The sequence below is a fragment of the Oncorhynchus gorbuscha genome, linkage group LG11 (assembly GCF_021184085.1).
Source record: "Oncorhynchus gorbuscha isolate QuinsamMale2020 ecotype Even-year linkage group LG11, OgorEven_v1.0, whole genome shotgun sequence".
NCBI classification, from domain to species: Eukaryota; Metazoa; Chordata; class Actinopteri; order Salmoniformes; family Salmonidae; genus Oncorhynchus; species Oncorhynchus gorbuscha.
In genome coordinates, this window is record NC_060183.1 from 23,767,145 (window position 1) to 23,786,131 (window position 18,987).

An 18,987-nucleotide genomic window follows, 5' to 3' on the forward strand; every position below is an offset into this window, starting at 1 on the left:
AGGAAGGACAGCAGTGTTGTGCCTGCCTATATATGTAGTGTCACTGCCAGCTTCAATAACCAAGTGATGTGTAGTGGTGGCCATTCACAGGTATACGCAGTACACCCACCAATTTCTCTACAGATATAGAGTATACTTAAGCAATAAGGCCCGAGGGGTGGTATGTGGTGAATATACCACGGCTACCGGCTGTTCTTATGCACGGCGCAACGCAGAATGCTTGGACACAGCCCTTAGCCGTGGTATATTGGCCATATATCACAAACCCACGAGGTGCTTTACTGCTACTATAAACTAGTTAGCAACCTAAATAGAGCAGTAAAAATAAATGTTTTGTCATACCGTGGTATACGGTCTGATATGTTGGTAACCAGATTCTAATCAGCCAATCAGCTTTCAGGGCTCAAACCACCCAGTTTATAATCACATTACCATTGAGAATGATTGAACAATTGAACGATTCATCTTAATTCCTATCTCTGCCATTATTTGGTGGAGGGAAGGATCAGCTATAGCCATCAACACCATATAGACAATTGCTGATAATTAATACATACTCACCTGATGGCATGGAGTGATGGTCAAACATTGTAATCTAATGCCTTCCTCAGAGCACTCGTTAGTAAAGTTGCATTTGAAAATGATAGCTGGTCTGAGGCTGTTTTCTAATTAACTAAGTGCATCGTTAGATCATTTTTGCCTTCCCATGTCAACTTTATACACAGAAGGATCTAAGCTACAACATATGCGACAATGAAACATGAGTTTATACGCTTTTATATCATTAAACAACTTTTTATGAAATAGTTTTGACAAACCTGTTTGTAAGCTTTTAAGTGATATCAAACTCAACCATTTATATTTTCCAGTGATGAAGACATGGATGTCTAATGGTAGGGTGGGGTATGCAAAATGGATGCAAATCTATGGTTACGTTTATGCTACCCACCTTCTAAAAGGAAAGGTGGAACTGTTATGTTTCTTATTATACTGGTACAATTGATGCTGGACCGGGCCCTTGTCTCCTCTCGGCATTGATCGCAGTCACAACTGAATTTATTAGCCATTGGCCAAAACACCCGCAGGGGCAAACTGCATACTCAAGAAGTCTTGCAGTAGTCCCAAAAGTTGTATTTGTTGTACTGCAACAGTTAAACAGTGGCTTGATAGCAGTCTAGTGTGCAAGACTGAATAAAATGTGTTAGTTTTGTAACAGAAAAATTGTTTTACTGCATATGCATTTTTTTTTACAGGTCAAACAAACATGGAGGATACAGATGCAGCACAAACGGGCTCATCATCCCCAGCAAGATTAACAATCGGCTTTAGACTGGAGTACTGTGAATGGTTAGAGTCACTATGCATAAATTCCTGGTTACTCAAATTCAAATAGTTTGCCTAATTTCAGTTTGTGACCAAACAAGCAAGTATAGTGTAGAGAATCATTGTACAATCTGAACCGCTGTGAAATAACCAAAAATATTGTATTTTCAGCTGTTTGAAGATGGTGTACAAAACCAAAAGTAAAAACCAAAACTTAAGCACAAGAAGCATAGCGCACATAGAACAGATCTACTGCTTCTTAGACAAATGACAGATCTATAACTCACATTTCTATGTGAATTTAGTAGCGTTGCCCAAAAAGTTACATATTGCAGCTTTAAATGGCTCATCTACTGGCAAATGACAAGTTTGATTACATGAAACCATGGATATATTCACATTACATCATGTCATAACAAAACATACAGCATCACAATACTTAACAGAAGTGTGAACATAATATGGAATTCATTGGTATCACAATTCCAGCAACCATGGCTGGTTGCCATTTAATTTTCTATACACAGTGAATATACCACACTGCATTAATTGAGAAACCAGCAGATAAGAATCTAGTGAACTGACTATTCCCTTTGAGTGTGGTGGTGGTGGTGCTGTGGTGGTATTTGATTGATCATCTAGAATAATGGTAGTGGTTAGTCAGGAAAGCAGCTGGATGATTTCCCTGGCTCTTTGTATCCTCTGCTGGGCATCTGTGTCCTGTTCCCCCTCCCGCACCAATGTCTCAGCCTTCTGCACGGTGGTGTCCCTGGCCCCCCCACGCAGCCCGTCCAGGTAAGACAGAAGCACAGAGAAGTTCTCATCTGGGATCTGTGGAGACAGAGAATGTGATTTTGTCCTTATGTAAGAAAAGTTACGGCCTCATTGACTTCTTAGGATTTTAAAATAAATAACTATCTAATTAGCATATTATAAAGGCTATATGTTCTTTTTCAGGTGAGATACAGGTACGGGTGTCATAACAGTGAGGGAGGGATATTTGCACAGAAAACCATGTCTGTTAATTGGCAGTTGAAAGGAGACACTCAACACAGATAAGCAACCTCTCCCAACAGGGGGAGCCCTAAGATTGCTCTTTGGAGGTTTAGGTTTGATTACACGCAAGAAAAGTGTTTGTAAAAAGCACAATCAATATCTGATTAGATGGATGAAAAGGGTTTCCACTCAGGTCTTACGACAGTTTACCTTCTCTGAGTCAAACATGTGCTGTAGTAACCACGTCTGCCTGGTCTTCTGGAACCTCCACTCCTTACGGTTCTCAGCCCAACTGCAAAGATGGAGAAAGACAAAATAGATAAGCCAGAGCTCACCTTCAAGAAAGACCATGCTGTATTTAAGGTTGCAAATAAGCTACATTTTACTGTGATCATCCAGTACTGTAGCAAATTTGATTGCACAGTAAGTACTCCATTTGGAATGTGTTTGGGGACATTTATGTCCAACATACAGCAACATCAGCAGTGAAGAGTGCAATAAAGAGAAGATATCCGTTTTACTTGAAGTCGCAGTGTGTGGGTGTGATTCATATGGTGCACTCTCCTCACTTACCAGGTAAGGTAGTCTAGCGCCTGTTGGGGAGCAATGGGTTTGGAGGCCTCATTTTTGTCTTCTGTCTTCCCTTCAGCTTTAAGTTGATCCTTTTGCTCCTTTTTCAGAATCTTCTTCATTTTCCTCTCGAGGACTCGTCTCTCCTCTGGACTCAAGTCCTCCTCTCCCTCCATCACTTTATCTTCCTCCTCATCTTCTGCTGCAGCTGGGACTATGATTGGCTTGGGACTCTGCTCAACAAAACCAGATGTCTTTTTTTATTCATAAAAATTATTTCATAATGGGATTTTTTTTAAATCACACAGTCATATTTATTATCTCCACAATGTACTGGATAAGATTATTTTTAAAATACTTTTATTGGACTTAACTACATATCAGATGAATTTCATATCTCATTCTGCTAAGGGATGGAGGTAAAACATAAGTGAGTGGTGTCTTGCCTCTCAACCTTGCCTCAAGCTGGGCTGAGGCTACTTCCTGTCCCTTGGCTGTTCAAGGGCCATTTCCTGTATCTACAGCAAAGTGAGGCCAGCGAAAGACACATTCTGAAGTTCAATATGGTCAACCGCACCTCAGGTTAAATCGGAAGAGCTCCTTCTCGCATCCTGTCTCTAGCAAAGTGAAAATAAACAGCCTTCCATCACATGCCAATCGTTACATGACTTTTCAATTAAAATAGTCCGTGCAACTTCAGCTGTCTCATTACTGAAATGAAGATCATAGTCCGTGTGAAAGTATACTGAGCCACTTTAAAAGACTAAGGAGTAAGAACATTTCAAGCTGTTAGAACTAAAAGGAGCAAATAGGGAGAGAGCAGAAGAGAAGGTAAGAGAGCAGGGTGTCGATTCAAGCTACAGCGAGACCACAGACACCCTTCAGGCATTTTCCATTTCTGTGTATTTACAGGGGTGAATCTGACGTACACAGTTTGAAATAAGTCCAGTGAAAATAGTTCCATTGATGCTCAGAGCATTTTCCACTGTGAAAAAAGTCAATTGACCTTCTCCACAGACTTCATTTAAAAACAAAACAAAGCCATTGCGTTTCACTGAAACACTTTAGGAAAAATAGGAACTTGTGTCGAGAGGCAAAGGGCACATGTATCTTTGTACAAGAGAAGATTGATGAATTGAAAAGATGTAGCATTTTGGATTTAGTTTCTTGGAAAAGTAAACCCTATTACTTCCAAAAAAAAAGTGTATTTTCATATGAAAAACACAGACACCTTCTCAGACAAACTCAAACAAGGGACATTTTATTTTTATGACTATAGAAACCCACAAGAAACAAGTGTGGGAGGAAAAGATTTTAGATCACGTGGCCACCACGTCATTCTCAGAATATGCTGGCTGGGTGTAGCCAATAAAAATACAACAACCTCTCCACTGAAACCTAATGACTTGCTCTGCTCGCCTATATCCACGCAACATGCATCAATCTCAGAGAATGAGACTTTAGATCGCCTTGGCAGACTGAGTTACTGAAAATAAAACAGAAGAAGCCAGCCGAAAGTGAAAATGGTAAGCGGAAACATTTGTTGCTTTGTGTGCAGTGAGTTCCTCCCAACTTGAAGTACTCAAAGCAGGGTATGGGGAGGTCTATGTGGTGATAGTCCACAAACCAATGTCTTCTTAGATACTGTCTATGAGAAATAAGGGACTGGGAGGTTCTCTACACTGCCGAGAGAGCCAACACAGAGCTGGCAGTGTGTCGTTTTTATATGTTGGAAAATTTGCCATTTCTGCAAAACTGAATGAAATGGTAACATCTTAGTGTGATGCTCTTTCGGGGACAAAATTGCAAGTGCAGTAAAATGGATTAAATTGAGATTTTGTGTTACTGGCCTACACACAATACCCCATAAATGTAAAAGTGGAATTATGTTTTTAGTCCTATAAATGAGTTACAAATAAAAAGCTGAAATGTCTTAAGTTAATAAATATTCAACCCCTTTGTTATGTCAAGACTAAATAAGTTCAGGAGTAAAAAAATTCACAACAAGTCATGTAAGTTACATGGACTCTATGTGCAAAAATTGTGTTTAACATGATTTTTGAATGACTACCTCATCTTTGTACCCCACAAATACAATTATCTGTAAAGGTCCCTCAATCGAGCAGTGAATTCCAAACACAGAATTAACAGCAAAGACCAGGGAGGTTTTCTAATGCCTTGCAGAGAAGGGCACCTATTGGTATATCAATACAACAAGTCACTACAAAGATATAAGCGTCCTTCCTAACTCAGTTTCCGGAGAGGAAGGAAACTGCTTAGGGATTTCACTAAGAGGCCAATGGTGACTTTAAAACAGTTACAGAGTTTAATGACTGCGATAGGAGAAAGCTGATGGTGGATCAACAACATTGTAATTACTCCACAATACTAACCTAAATGACTGAGTGAAAAGAAGGAAGCCTGTACAGAATACAAATATTTCAAAACATGCATCCTGTTTACAATAATCCTGTTTACAATAACTGCCAAAAATCTAGCAAAGAAATTAACTTCATGTCCTGAATACAAAGCGTTATGTTTGGGGGAAAGTCAACACAACCTGCATTTAAATTTGAGCCGATCCTGCTCCACTCAGTTTTGGACTGTTTTGTTCCGGGAACCCATTTGCAAGGATCCGGTACCTTTCTTCCCATGAAAAATTCATTTTCACAGTTTGCAATGTAAAAGTTATAATTAAAGCAATCAGAGGTAATTCAAGTTGCCTCCTCTGTAATTCTCCTACTACCTAAATAACGTAAATGTGAAAACGTGCCTGATATTTTCAGGATGAACTTGGACCGGCCTCGGTTTATGCAACATCGCAGCCTATAGACCGGCACGTGGCCATTGCTGTGGTGAGATAGAAGCGCCTCTGTATCTCTCAGAAATAGAACGACATTAAGATGCAGATGCACTGCGGTACTTAATGCAGCTGGTGGCCACACCAGACATTGACTGTTACTGTTACTTTTGATTTTAACCTCCCCTTTGTTCAGGCACACATTATTCAATTTCTGTTAGTCACATCTGTGGAACTTGTTCAGTTTGTCTCTCAGTTTCTGAATCTTATGTTCATACAAATATTTACATGTTAAGTTTACTGAAAACAAACACAGTTGACAGTGAGAGGACATTTATTTTTTTGCTGAGTTCAGAACTCCTCTGGATACCAGTCCAAACTCATTCAGTAACACCCTGTGAAAGCACACATGGCTTCTGACACCGGTTTTGATATTTCTTCATATCTATACGTTTCATCAACTCTTCATTTGGTGTGACTGTATTGGCATTGTTTATAATGTCGTCTTTGGTGTGTAACTGCAGAAACAAAGTAACTTGCTCAGTGACTGAACATTAGATGGTGATGTTATAACTGGAACAGTGTTGTGTAATCTCATCAATGAAAATTGGATTGCGTACTCACTTATTGTTCTAAATTGCCATGTGTTCTTTTTCCCCCTCATTGGACACAAGGCAAATCAAACAGACTTTCTGCCCCAGACTGAGATGAGCACCGACATGCAACCCTTCAACAACACCTCAACATCCAGCCCCTTCAACACCTCAGACTTCTTTGCCAAAATCGCAGCCAATGACCTGACATCCAGGGCCAACTACGTCTATGCGCTCTGTGCCGTGCTGGGCTTGGCCTCGGCGTGCATTCTACTCTACGCCTTAATTCGGTCCTACAGAGCCCAGAGGTACCTGGCCTGGCTGGACTCCCTGCTCTGGGCCTTTTCCAGCTCCCAGCTCCTTCTCTTGCTCCTCTCCCTCTCTTCCGTAGCACACCGGCCCAGCTACCTGGTGACCACACACATCGGCTGTGCTGCGCTCGCCTTCACCGTCAACATGGCATCCCTCTGCGGGCTGTTGCTCCTGGTGTTCATGGGATACGCCCTGACCTTCGACACCCCAACTCACACCCTGCTGAAGAGGCCTGGGGTCTGTGTGGCTCTGGTGCTTCTGGTTTCTATCCTGTGCTCCTTGGTGCTGGCCAGACTCAGAGGCCCCTCCAAGGAACTGCATTTGGAGGGCATATGTATTATAGACCCAACTGAGGCAGGAAGGTCTTATGCCATGGCGAAGCTTTGTCTGGGGTGCCTAATTCCCTACCTCCTCCTTCTGGGACTCCTGACAGGCGGCTGCGTCCGCCAATGGAAATCCAGCAGCCGGTTCCTCTCCGGATCAGAGGAAGGTCCGGTGTTCCTGGCAGTGGCTGTGGTGATATTTGTATGTCAGCTATTCCATGGCATTGTGCTGGTAAGGGGGGCAGGGATGCAGCAGGCTGGTGATCTCAGCTATCACGAGAGGGCGTTCATGCACGTGTCCGAGTTTGTGATGTTCTCTGGGAGTTGTGTGTGTCTAGTGTTAGTGCTCCTGCTGCATAGGCCGTGCAGGGAAAGCCTTCTGGAGGTGACCAGGCAACTCCGCGACTGCTGCCGGGGCCTGGGGGGCCGACAGACCCACAGACACATCATGGAACCCCATATTGAGATTGCTGACACTCAGGACTATAACCCTTAGGTCAATAACCATCCCAGACATTCAGGAATATTATGCCTTTTTTAAGACCACCAAATCTATCCACAGTGCCTTTGCGAAAGTATTCGGCCCCCTTGAACTTTGCGACCTTTTGCCACATTTCAGGCTTCAAACAAAGATATAAAACTGTATTTTGTTAGTGAAGAATCAACAACAAGTGGGACACAATCATGAAGTGGAACGACATGTATTGGATATTTCAAACTTTTTTAACAAATCAAAAACTGAAAAATTGGGCGCGCAAAATTATTCAGCCCCTTTACTTTCAGTGCAGCAAACTCTCTCCAGAAGTTCAGTGAGGATCTCTGAATGATCCAATGCTGACCTAAATGACTAATGATGATAAATACAATCCACCTGTGTGTAATCAAGTCTCTGTATAAATGCACCTCCACTGTGATAGTCTCAGAGGTCCGTTAAAAGCGCAGAGAGCATCATGAAGAACAAGGAACACACCTGGCAGGTCCGAGATACTGTTGTGAAGAAGTTTAAAACCGGATTTGGATACAAAAAGATTTCCCAAGCTTTAAACATCCCAAGGAGCACTGTGCAAGCGATAATATTGAAATGGAAGGAGTATCAGACCACTGCAAATCTACCAAGACCTGGCCGTCCCTCTAAACTTTCAGCTCATACAAGGAGAAGACTGATCAGAGATGCAGCCAAGAGGCCCATGATCACTCTGGATGATCTGCAGAGATCTACAGCTGAAGTGGGAGACTCTGTCCATAGGACAACAATCAGTCGTATATTGCACAAATCTGGCCTTTATGGAAGAGTGGCAAGAAGAAAGCCATTTCTTAAAGATATCCATAAAAAGTGTCTTCTAAAGTTTGCCACAAGCCACCTGGGAGAAACACCAAACATGTGGAAGAAGGTGCTCTGGTCAGATGAAACCAAAATTGAACTTTATGCAACAATGCAAAATGTTATGTTTGGCGTAAAAGCAACAAAGCTCATCACCCTGAAAACGCCATCCCCACTGTCAAACATGGTGGTGGCAGCATCATGGTTTGGGCCTGCTTTTCTTCAGCAGGGACAGGGAAGATGGTTAAAATTGATGGGAAGATGGATGGAGCCAAATACAGGACCATTCTGGAAGAAAACCTGATGGAGTCTGCAAAAGACCTGAGACTGGGACGGAGATTTGTCTTGCAACAAGACAATGATCCAAATCATAAAGCAAAATCTACAATGGAATGGTTCAAAAATAAACATATCCAGGTGTTAGAATGACCAAGTCAAAGTCCAGACCTGAATCCAATCGAGAATCTGTTGAAAGAACTGAAAACTGCTGTTCACAAATGCTCTCCATCCAACCTCACTGAGCTCGAGCTGTTTTTCAAGGAGGAATGGGAAAAAATTTCAGTCTCTTGATGTGCAAAACTGATAGACATACCCCAAGCGACTTACAGCTGTAATCGCAGCAAAAGGAGGCGCTACAAAGTATTAACTTAAGGGGGCTGAATAATTTTGCACGCCCAATTTTTCCGTTTTTGATTTGTTAAAAACGTTTGAAATATCCAATAAATGTCGTTCCACTTCATGATTGTGTCCCACTTGTTGTTTATTATTCACAAAAAAAAAAATACAGTTTTATATCTATGTTTGAAGCCTGAAATGTGGCAAAAGGTCGCAAAGTTCAAGGGGGCCGAATACTTTCGCAAGGCACTGTATATATATATATATATATAAAACTTAAAAGCAAGGATACATTCTGAAAGTTTAGTTGCTGATTGTTTACATTTAATTTTGGCATGAATTGGAAGACTGTAAATAGTGTTACTCCGACAGTTGTTTTCCAATGTACTTTTTGTAACTTTTTCAATGTAATGATTATAATCTTACTTCATGTATGATCAGCATACTGTTACTTCACCAACCAACTGACTTTTGTTTATGAAAACCTTTTTTTCGGCAAATCGAACGATGTCTGTACAATTCATTGGTGACTTTTGTAATATGATGATAGTGAAATTTCAAACGAAGAAGAGTAAAACGAAGTTGTGCAATGACAAATAAACCATGAACAATCATTGGAAAGACTATTTCTACTAATTCAACTGACATGTGCTAATGTTTCTACACTTAGACTTGCTATTTGACACACAACATTTCCAAGAAACAGACAGTGGCGGTGTTTGCATAAACATGTTTTACACAAAAACCCATTCAAACTCAATGTCACAATATGATGACTGAATAGTGGGAAAACACCTTACATAGGAAATACAGTGCATTTGGAAAGTATTCAGACCTTCCCTTTTACCACATTTTGTTACGTTACAGACGTATTCTAAAATTGATTCAATTATATATTTTTTGTCATCAATCTACACACAAAACCCCATAATGACAAACAAAAAACGTTTAGACATTTTTGCAAATGTATTACAAATAAAAAAAACTGAAATAGCTGATTTACATAAGTATTCAGAGCTTTTGGTATAAGCCTCGAAAATGAGCTCAGGTGCATCATCCTGTTTCCATTGATCATCCTTGAGATGTTTCTACAACTTGGAGTCCACCTGTGGTAAATTAAATTGATTAGATTAAATTAATTGGACATGATTTGCAAAGGCACACACCTGTCTATAGAAGGTCCCACAGTTGACAGTGCAAGTCAAAGCGAAAACCAAGCCATGAGCTCAAAGGAATTGTCCATAGAGCTCAGAGACAGGATTGTGTCGAGGCACAGATCTGGGGAAGGGTACCAAAACATTTCTGCAACATTGAAGGTCCCCAAGAACAAGTGGCCTCCATCATTCTTAAACCAAGACTCTTCCTAGAGCTGGCCACCCGGCCAAACTGAGCAATCGGGGGAGAAGGGCTTTGTTCAGGGAAGTGACCAAGAACCCGATGATCACCCTGACAGAGCTTCAGAGTTCCTATGTGGATATGGGAGAACCTTCCAGAAGGACAACCATCTCTGCAGAACTCCACAAATCAGGCCCTTATGGTAGAGTGGCCAGACGGAACCCACTCCTCAATAAAAGGTACATGACAGCCTGCTTGGAGTTTCTCAAAAGGTACCAAAAAAAGACTCAGGCCATTAGAAACTAGATTATCTGGTCTGATGAAACCAAGATTGCACTCTTTGGCCTGAATGCCAAGTGTCACATCTGGAGGAAACCTGGCACTATCCCTACGGTGAAGTATGGTGATGGCAGCATCATGCTTTGGGGATGTTCTTCAGAGGCAGGGACTGGGAGACTAGTCAGGATCAAGAGAAAGATGAACAGAGCAAAGTACAGAGCGGTCCTTGATGAAAACCTTATGTAAATGTGATTTCTCCATTTTTATAAAATGTGCAAAAAATTATACATATCTGTTTTTGCTTTGTCATTATGGAGCAATGTGTGTAGATTGAGGGGAAAAAACAATTTAATCAATTTTAGAATAAGGCTGTAACATAACAAAATGTGGAAAAACTCAAGGGTTCTAGATACTTTCCAAATGCAGTGTATTTACTAAAGGAATGTACTAAAGAGAAGCTTGCCAAAACATTGGTGTAAGTTTCTTTTGGACTGGATATAGTTCATGCATCCTTAGGTAGTAGCCAGGGGCTTCCTATTCATAGATGGCAGAGACTCACCTGAAAATGGATTGACAAACTCAGATATATTTAAATACAGATCTCACAAGAACATTTCCAACAGTGAAAACATGTCCTTAAGTTGTGTTGAGTAGGTGATGGCATTACTTTATATAGAGGAGAGTGGGTTAAGTTGAGCCAAAGAGTTAATTGAGCCATGCCTTGTTTCTAGGAAGCCATAAACAAAATGGAGTCTGAAGGAAGAAACCACATGGAGAGGTAAGCAAGTTTAGTCCAAAATGATTTTCAGAAAGTCAAATTAATTGGGGTTATGAGTTTCATGATGCTTGTATTGTTTTATAACATCAGTTGGGGTCTCTATAAGCTACAAGGTAGCCTAGTGGTCAGAGCATTGGGCCAGTAATTGAAAGGTTGCTAGATCAAATCCTCGAACTGACAAGGTAAAAATCTTTGGTTCTGCCCCTGAACAAGGCAGTTAACCCACTGTTCCTAGGCAGTCATTGTAAATAAGAAATTCTTAACTGACTTGCCTCGTTAAAAAAAAATGTTTTAAATGGAGATTAAGTCTAGCATGAATGTGCATCCTTGTAGCTGTGTGGACTAATATAGTAAAAATGTTTGTCTTGGGGTAAGTTGGTCACCGTACTAATGATACAATTCTGTCCGTTTTATGCACACTATTATTGCAATGTGTCATGGATATGAACAACAAAAAAATATTGTGCATTTTTATTGTTACAGAGCAGACGTCATCATGCACTAGGTATACAAACGTAAAGCAAGCAAAAGTCTAGCCCCCCTTGTGGTTCTTGAGAGAGCAGCGACAGGAAGTGAGAGAAGGGGAAAAGTACATTCGAGTAGCAGCAAAGGGATGCAACTTCTAACTGAATGACACTGAAGAGGAACACTGACAAAAGAATATGAACATGCACCTGCGTCAAAGAGGATATGATAGAGTAGCAGGGTCTTATCTGATCTCACTGACCAGTTTTATGGGTTGATTCGTGTCAAATGCAGAGAACTTGCCCATGAATTGGCACATCGAAATAACATCCATGTCCCAGACAACTGGTGAAGAAATGGAAGGGTAAGTGATATTGAACATAAATGTATGCCTACATTCAGATATAGATCTAAAATATATCACACCCCCATTCCATGAACTTTGACCTACCACTACCATCACAGACAACTACCACCCACTTACCCCAAGGTGGCTCAACTTACCCTGTCCCTATGCCCAACTTACCCCATACACAGAGACCCTTTATTGGACAAGCTATGTTTTCAAAACAGTTATGTTTACATGAAATCGTATTATTTCCAGGGATACACAACATCCTGAAATATATGTAGATATCTTTGTTAGACATAACTGTTTCCCTTGACGTTGAATGTAAAAAGAAAAAAATGGCTCAACATACCCTACTCTCCACCACAGCATACCAGTTCTGCCATCCATCTTGTTTTGTGTAAATATGAGGCAGTTTCCAGAGTTGCCCCATAAGTTACCCATACCCAGTGACTCCCTTATTTATATATTTGAACATTCTACATAATGATCCACCCTTCGTGCATGGATGATTATACTTGAATAAAAATTCCTTCCATAGAGCAAAAACAGTAAAACTGTGTGAAAAATCATGAAGAATCAGTAGAGAAGACCGGCTATAGCTGAGGACAACAGCAGAGAGAGGACTGTTTGCATACATCTCTATTTACGCTGAGGAGCGGGTGACGTCAAATGACTTGGGGGATGAGCAAGTAAAGAAAGTCTACACAGCCTCAGTCGTTGGAAGCTAATGAGAATTGATTGGTGATTGTTGTTAAACCTCTACACTGAGTGAGAAAGATCTCGACATAAGCATTCTGGTAATGAAAACAACACAGGAAGTCAACAATGTAAGTTTGCTTTTCCTCTTACCTCGCCCTCTAAAGGGCAAGTGCTTCAGACTGGCTCTCTCTTATATGGTAAAGATATTGCCATAGAAATGTCCTCATCAGCCACTGTACAGGTAGTGTGCGGTTCCAGTTACCTTTGTTCCAAAATGTTTACTACTGCATAATTTTCATGCTTTCATTGATGGTTGTTCACACATCCGCAAGAACGAAGGACAAACCTTCTCCGATAAATAACAAGTAATTATTTTTGTTGTTGTTACTTAAACCAACTGAAGGGCACTGATACGACTGCACTTTTGGAGCTAGGAGCACAAGCATTTCGCTACACCCGCAATAACATCTGATAAATATATGTGTATGTGACCAATAAAATTTGATTTATTTAAGTTGACCCATTTCATTATTTATCCCCTTCTTAGCACCGTGAGTGAGCCATCAACCCTTCAACCTGAACCAAGAGAGTGCGTTTCTAGTGAGAAACAAAGAGTCTCTTAGCAGTGGTTATTATTGATGTGGGATTTTTACCTGGCAACAACTCCTTGATACCCCATCGTAAATGACAACTTGGGGCTAGAGTTCAACTGCAGGCTCAAAATGACAGCTTGTAACTTTTGACACAGACAGACACCAGACAATGACATGGAGGTGCGCGCGTACATGGACTATCCCGTTGCGATTTATAGCAACGTCACAGACCAGTTGAATGGCTCCTCAGCCACCTCCTCTGGGCTGGCAGGAAAGGAACCTGACCCCTACCAGCATTACACCATCAGCGTCTTCCTCTCCTGCCTCTACACAATCTTCCTTTTCCCCGTGGGCTTCATCGGGAACGTCCTCATCCTGGCCGTCAACCTGAGCCACAGGGGCCGCATGACCGCCCCCGACCTTTACTTTGTCAACCTGGCAGCTGCCGACCTGGTCCTAGTGGCTGACTCCCTGATCGAGGTGTTCAACCTTAGCGAGCACTACTATGACATGGCTGCCCTGTGCACCTTCATGGCCCTGTTCCTGCAGGTCAACATGTACAGCAGCGTCTTCTTCCTGACCTGGATGAGCTTTGACCGGTTTGTGGTGCTGGCGGGCTCAATGAGTCTGGGCAGAAGCATGCCCCGGGCCCGCCTGACCTGCTGCCTGATCTGGGTGACCTCCGCCCTGCTCACCCTGCTGCCCTTCACTGTGGCCCAGGTGCAGCACGCTGGGGAGCTCTACTTCTGCTTTGCGAACGTATCCCAGATCCAGTGGCTGGAGGTCACGCTGGGCTTCCTGCTGCCCTTCTGCGTGCTGGGCCTCTGCTACTGGAGGATCGCCCTGGTTCTGGTGAACGCTCAAAGGGAGCACAGTGGGCTGCAGCGGCGGCCACAGAAGCGGAAGGCTTTGAGGATGATTTCTGCGGCCGTGTTGGTGTTCTTTGCCTGCTGGTTACCGCAGAACATGTTTGTCAGCGTGCACCTGCTTAGAGGCGATGTGGATGGAACGCTGTGGCATGACTACCCTCTGACGGCCCACATGGTCAACCTTGCTGCCTTCTCCAACAGCTGTCTCAACCCCCTGGTCTACAGCTTCCTGGGGGAGACCTTCCAGGACAAGCTAAGGAGCTTCATCAAGGAAAACATCAGCTGGGCCAAGTTAGACAGCTCCTGCTGGAGTAGCTAGCCCCTCTAGCCTACCCACTGCAAGCTCCTGCCCCCATCCCATACTTAAAAGTACAAGTCCCACCACACAACCTCTCCAACGCTCCTGCTGCCTCTACAAACCAGCCATCCATCCTTCAAATCAAAACTCACCAACATACGTGTGCCCTGGACAGCTAAGTGGTGTGTCTGATTTCAATCACTTTCTGACCTTACTCCTTTTGACTTAAATCTTTCCATAGATAGTTTTGTGTATATATAATGTATGTGGACACCCCTTCAAATGAGTGGATTCGGCTATTTCAGCCACACTGTTGCTGACAGGTCTATAAAGTCAGGCACAACGCCACGCAATCTCCACAGACAAACATTGGCAGTAGAATAGCTTTACTGAAGAGCCCAGTGACTTTCAATGTGGCACAGTCATAGGATGCCACCTTTCCAACAAGTCAGTTGTTCAAATGTTTGTCCTGCTAGAGCTGCCCCGGTCAACTGTATGTGCTGTTATTGTGAAGTGGAAACGTCTAGGAGCAACAACGGTTCAGTCGCTCACAGAATGGGACCAGTGCGTAGCGTGTAAAAATCGGCTGTTTCCATGGCCGAGCAGCAGCACGATTCTGTGCTTCCAACATTGTGGCAACTGTTTCTGGAAGGACCTTTCCTGTTTCAGCATTACAATACCCCCCCCCGTGCATTGTCAAAGCAAGGTCCATACGGAAATGGTTTGTTGAGATCGGGGTGGAAGAACTTGACTGGCCTGCACTGAGCCCTGACCTCAAACCAATCGAACACCTTTGGAATGAATTGGAATGCCAACTGCTTACCAGGCCTGAGTTCCGTGCCCGAACTCACTACTGCTCGTGGCTGAATGGAAGCTTACAAACAGGGTTGTCAAACTATTTTCTTTAAACATTTGTCATTTTAAACTTTAACGTCTAAAAAAAAGCTTAAACTCTGATTTTCCTCATTGTCGCATATTTTATAAGTTTAGACCCATTTTAGATCATCTGAGGTGTTTGTGTCCACCATCGGTTGAGACAGCATACTCTTGAATATAAGGGTGGGTGTCATTTCAATCATAGAAATAGAATGGATATATCCCTTCAACCCACTACAATTGAGCTAGTACATCGTTGAAATATAATATAAATTGACATTTAGAACTTCCAATTACTACCACAAAAATGGGTGCCTGTCCACCCATCGTCAAATGTCTACTTAAATGGAAATGTATATTCTATTATCTTTATTTCTATGATTCCAACAGGTTTCCTAGAGAAGATTGAAGGTGTAATTTAAAACTGATAATCCCATTCAAATAAACATTCTCTGATGTGTGGACCTCCAAACCATTTTTGTGCTACCATTTGAAAGTAAAAATGTTTCAATTGTATTCCCATTTTAGAACATTTATCAGCAAAAACATGACACCCACCACCCTGTATTGAAGGGCATGCTGTGTCTCAACTGATGGCGAGCACAACAAAAATACCTCAGATTATGTAAAATAGGGTCTAACCTACAACATAAATGAAATGAGAAACAGAGTGTTCAGATAATCTCATAATTATAAAAATATATATAATTCTGATCACTTACATGGGGAAAAATGTCTAGAAAGCTGTGTGTGTGTGTGACACCATCTACTGGTGTCACCATACAAAAATGTTTCTGTAAATTAAATGAATAAAGCAGGAATATATAGCAGTTTACCCCAGTAGTTTTGTTCTTCTTCTTCCACTTCTTTTCCTTCTGTGCATCATCTGCTTGTTGTTTGTTTTTCCTTGAATTTGTCACCACTTCCTCTAAAGTGTTCTTTGACAATGTGGGGACTGGTATAGGAGCCTCCTTGGAATGTGCAAGACCTTATTTTAATATCTCATCATGATGAGCTCCGCTTACAAGAAATGACATATGCCTCTATGCAATCTCTTTTACATTTTAAAATCACCATATTACTGTTACCATACTTGCCTCAATGTCAGTATTTTTCCTTTTCTTTTTCACTTTGCTTTCATCAATGCAGACATCTCTCTCATTTGAATTCAACTTCATCCTTTTGCACCCACTTCTTTTGGGATCTGATTCACATGATTTACTCTTTGCCATGATAGCCAACTTGTTCCTGAAACATAATTGCATAGTTAGCTAACGTCACAGTACAGTGTTAGACAATGGGCATACTGACATATGTCAAGGTAAAAATCATGATTCTCATGACGTTCAGCTACAATTTTACTTTGAAAACTAGCTCATTATTCCTAACTATGACACTTGCACTGACTAGTTAGCTAGCTATTGTAACGTTAGCTATCAACAGTGCTAATTACACCACACTAACGTTATAAGCTTGCCATTTAGTTTCAGCATCTTTGACATGCTTTATTGCTTCATGTTAGAAAAAATGACAGCAGGTTACATTCAAAAGATGTTAATAACTTACTAATAAGAATAAACTTACGGTAACAGAATAATTGTACTCGCGTTGACCTCAGCAGCATGAACACCAACATGCGTTTTGTGAATCAGGAAGTGTTGTCGCTTAGCTTGTTGTGATTGGTCAAATAGTCATTTCAGTTCGGTGATTGGTGATTTGAGATTAGTTATGTTCCTAAGTATGCTGGGCCTTGTAGTCTCAAGGTGAATGTTCTTGCAATTTCAATAGATGACGATGAATGACAATATTGTCCAACATTTTATGCAAGCACAGTATATTGCATTTGTGATCTTTAGCATTTAGGATTATAGTGTACAATTCAAGGCCTCTTCGCTCTTTCTCTCCTAGACAACGGCTTTTATTTTATTTTTTATTTTGCAAAGGGTAAAGTCTACAAAACGCAGTTCACTCTCGCTCCATCTTCGCCCACTGCCGGTTACTGGGCTTTCTTGTCATCACCATATTTGGTCGTGAGTGGAAACGTCAGCCGGATGCATCACATTTATACATCCGGTGAAATATCTTGCTCGTTGTTATATGTGTAACAAAATGTTACATGACCTGCTTCGAATTGAGGATTTTGCCATGACATGACCATTCTACAAAATGTCGAGAATAGGACGTGTTTTGTCTAGTTCGTCACAATATTCTCTGTGTCGTAGGATTGTGATTGATGGTATCAAGACAAAGCTGAGGTATGTACAATATGAGAAATATAGCCAGATGGCTATTTATGTTCACGTTAATGGACAGTGAGTGGTTCAATGACAATGAGTCAAACCTGACAGAGGCAAGCTAGCAAAGTAGTACACATTTGGTTCAGGTTTTAAAATCATCACTCGCATGAGTGTTCCCAATGTACTGTCATTGGTTATTTGACCTTCCGATTTGACTTGGGAGCTCTATTGGAGCTTCCGGCACCTCATATTTGATCAGTTAGGTGAGATTTACGCATTAGTTAACATGGATTGCTAGTTAGCTACATTTCCTGCGTCAGCACTATTGTATTGATTTCAATTTCTTGATATTTTGTAACAGTTGTCACTTTGGCTTTTTAAGTGTTTTTGTAGATTCTAAAAAGGTTGCTTTCCTTTTTTCTTTTGAGATTGAACCATATACGGACCCTCTGCTTGACCTCCCATTGCCTGGCTAAGTCAAAGAAACCAGCAGATGAGGATGACGAGGAGTTTAGTCAACCCATCAAGTTCTCTAGCAGTAAAGCCAGTCACAAGACTTGGAATGTAGACCAGTCCCTGGGAAGCAAGTATCAGCGGCCGTGGTGGAAAGTCCTCCCCATCAGTCTCTTAGGGGTGAGCTTCTTGCTGTGGTGCGCACTGAGGGGCGAGACGGTTATTGATGAACAGCTTGAGAAGAATCTCTATGAACAGTTACCTGGCTTACTCTCAGATGAAGAACAAAGCAAATCTAGATAATATTGTGCAATTAAAAAAATGTATAATTTAAGACAATTTGAGCTAGATTAGGCCATGTCTATGGCATGCACAATTGGTGTATGCTTCCAGGCTGATGAGCAATGTTCATAAAATGTATTGTAATGTTCTGGCTATTGTCCACCTGTGTCCATAAGTGCAGAGGCTCAATAGTTATGGTCCCAAATCCAATTGTCATTACATTGTTCATCAAGATTAGACTATCTATGATGAACATTTAGTTGTCAGAATGGTGTGAAGGTAACATTGATGCAGTTTATACTTGACATACAATTGCAGGCGCCATTATCAAGCCTCTGCAGAATGACATGTACACTAAGCAAATCTGAGTGAAATTAACCAAGTTGTTACATTGAATGTTTTGCAAATGCAGAAATGTAATTGTAGTTCATGTATTTGAAGAAATGCCTTTAGTAGAGCCACTTGTGGTTTTTAAACCTCTGGTTTTCAAATGTTCTTTAACTGAGCATGTTTGCTTTGTATAAGTAATTTTGCTTGAATTAAAATGGCCTCAATTTAGTCCTAATTACCAGTCTAGGTATACATTTCCATCCAATTGGCGACAGGTTTGTGCAACTA

General features: G+C 41.4%; 3 protein-coding genes across 5 annotated transcripts; 2 read left to right on the top strand and 1 right to left on the bottom strand.

The window, feature by feature from the left end:
- Positions 1-1,465: 1,465 nt before the first annotated feature.
- Positions 1,466-17,143, bottom strand: LOC124048348 (uncharacterized protein C7orf50 homolog). Its single transcript, XM_046369049.1, has 6 exons — positions 16,982-17,143; positions 16,495-16,645; positions 16,234-16,368; positions 2,893-3,122; positions 2,530-2,611; positions 1,466-2,154 (listed from the first exon to the last, which is right to left on the bottom strand). The coding sequence occupies exons 2-6, from the start codon at positions 16,627-16,629 to the stop codon at positions 1,984-1,986; spliced, it is 753 nt and encodes a 250-aa protein (XP_046225005.1). The 5' UTR covers positions 16,630-16,645; positions 16,982-17,143; the 3' UTR covers positions 1,466-1,983.
- On the top strand, positions 3,919-14,978 carry LOC124048346 (G-protein coupled estrogen receptor 1-like). 3 transcript variants are annotated; one of them, XM_046369043.1, is made up of 5 exons: positions 3,919-4,415; positions 11,199-11,245; positions 11,729-12,074; positions 12,601-12,889; positions 13,309-14,978. In XM_046369043.1, the coding sequence occupies exon 5, from the start codon at positions 13,529-13,531 to the stop codon at positions 14,540-14,542; it is 1,014 nt and encodes a 337-aa protein (XP_046224999.1). In that variant the 5' UTR covers positions 3,919-4,415; positions 11,199-11,245; positions 11,729-12,074; positions 12,601-12,889; positions 13,309-13,528; the 3' UTR covers positions 14,543-14,978. The 3 variants fall into 3 exon arrangements, with proteins under 3 accessions (XP_046224999.1, XP_046224998.1, XP_046225000.1); XM_046369042.1 differs by lacking the exons at positions 11,199-11,245; positions 11,729-12,074; positions 12,601-12,889; positions 13,309-14,978 and adding an exon at positions 6,364-7,606 and having other exon boundaries at positions 3,953-4,415; XM_046369044.1 differs by lacking the exons at positions 3,919-4,415; positions 11,199-11,245 and having other exon boundaries at positions 11,466-12,889.
- Positions 17,144-17,433: 290 nt separating the features above from the next.
- On the top strand, positions 17,434-18,934 carry lg11h16orf91 (linkage group 11 C16orf91 homolog). Its single transcript, XM_046369050.1, has 2 exons — positions 17,434-17,652; positions 18,063-18,934. Exons 1-2 carry the CDS (start codon positions 17,564-17,566, stop codon positions 18,388-18,390), a joined length of 417 nt encoding a protein of 138 aa, XP_046225006.1. The 5' UTR covers positions 17,434-17,563; the 3' UTR covers positions 18,391-18,934.
- The last annotated feature ends 53 nt before the right edge of the window (positions 18,935-18,987 follow it).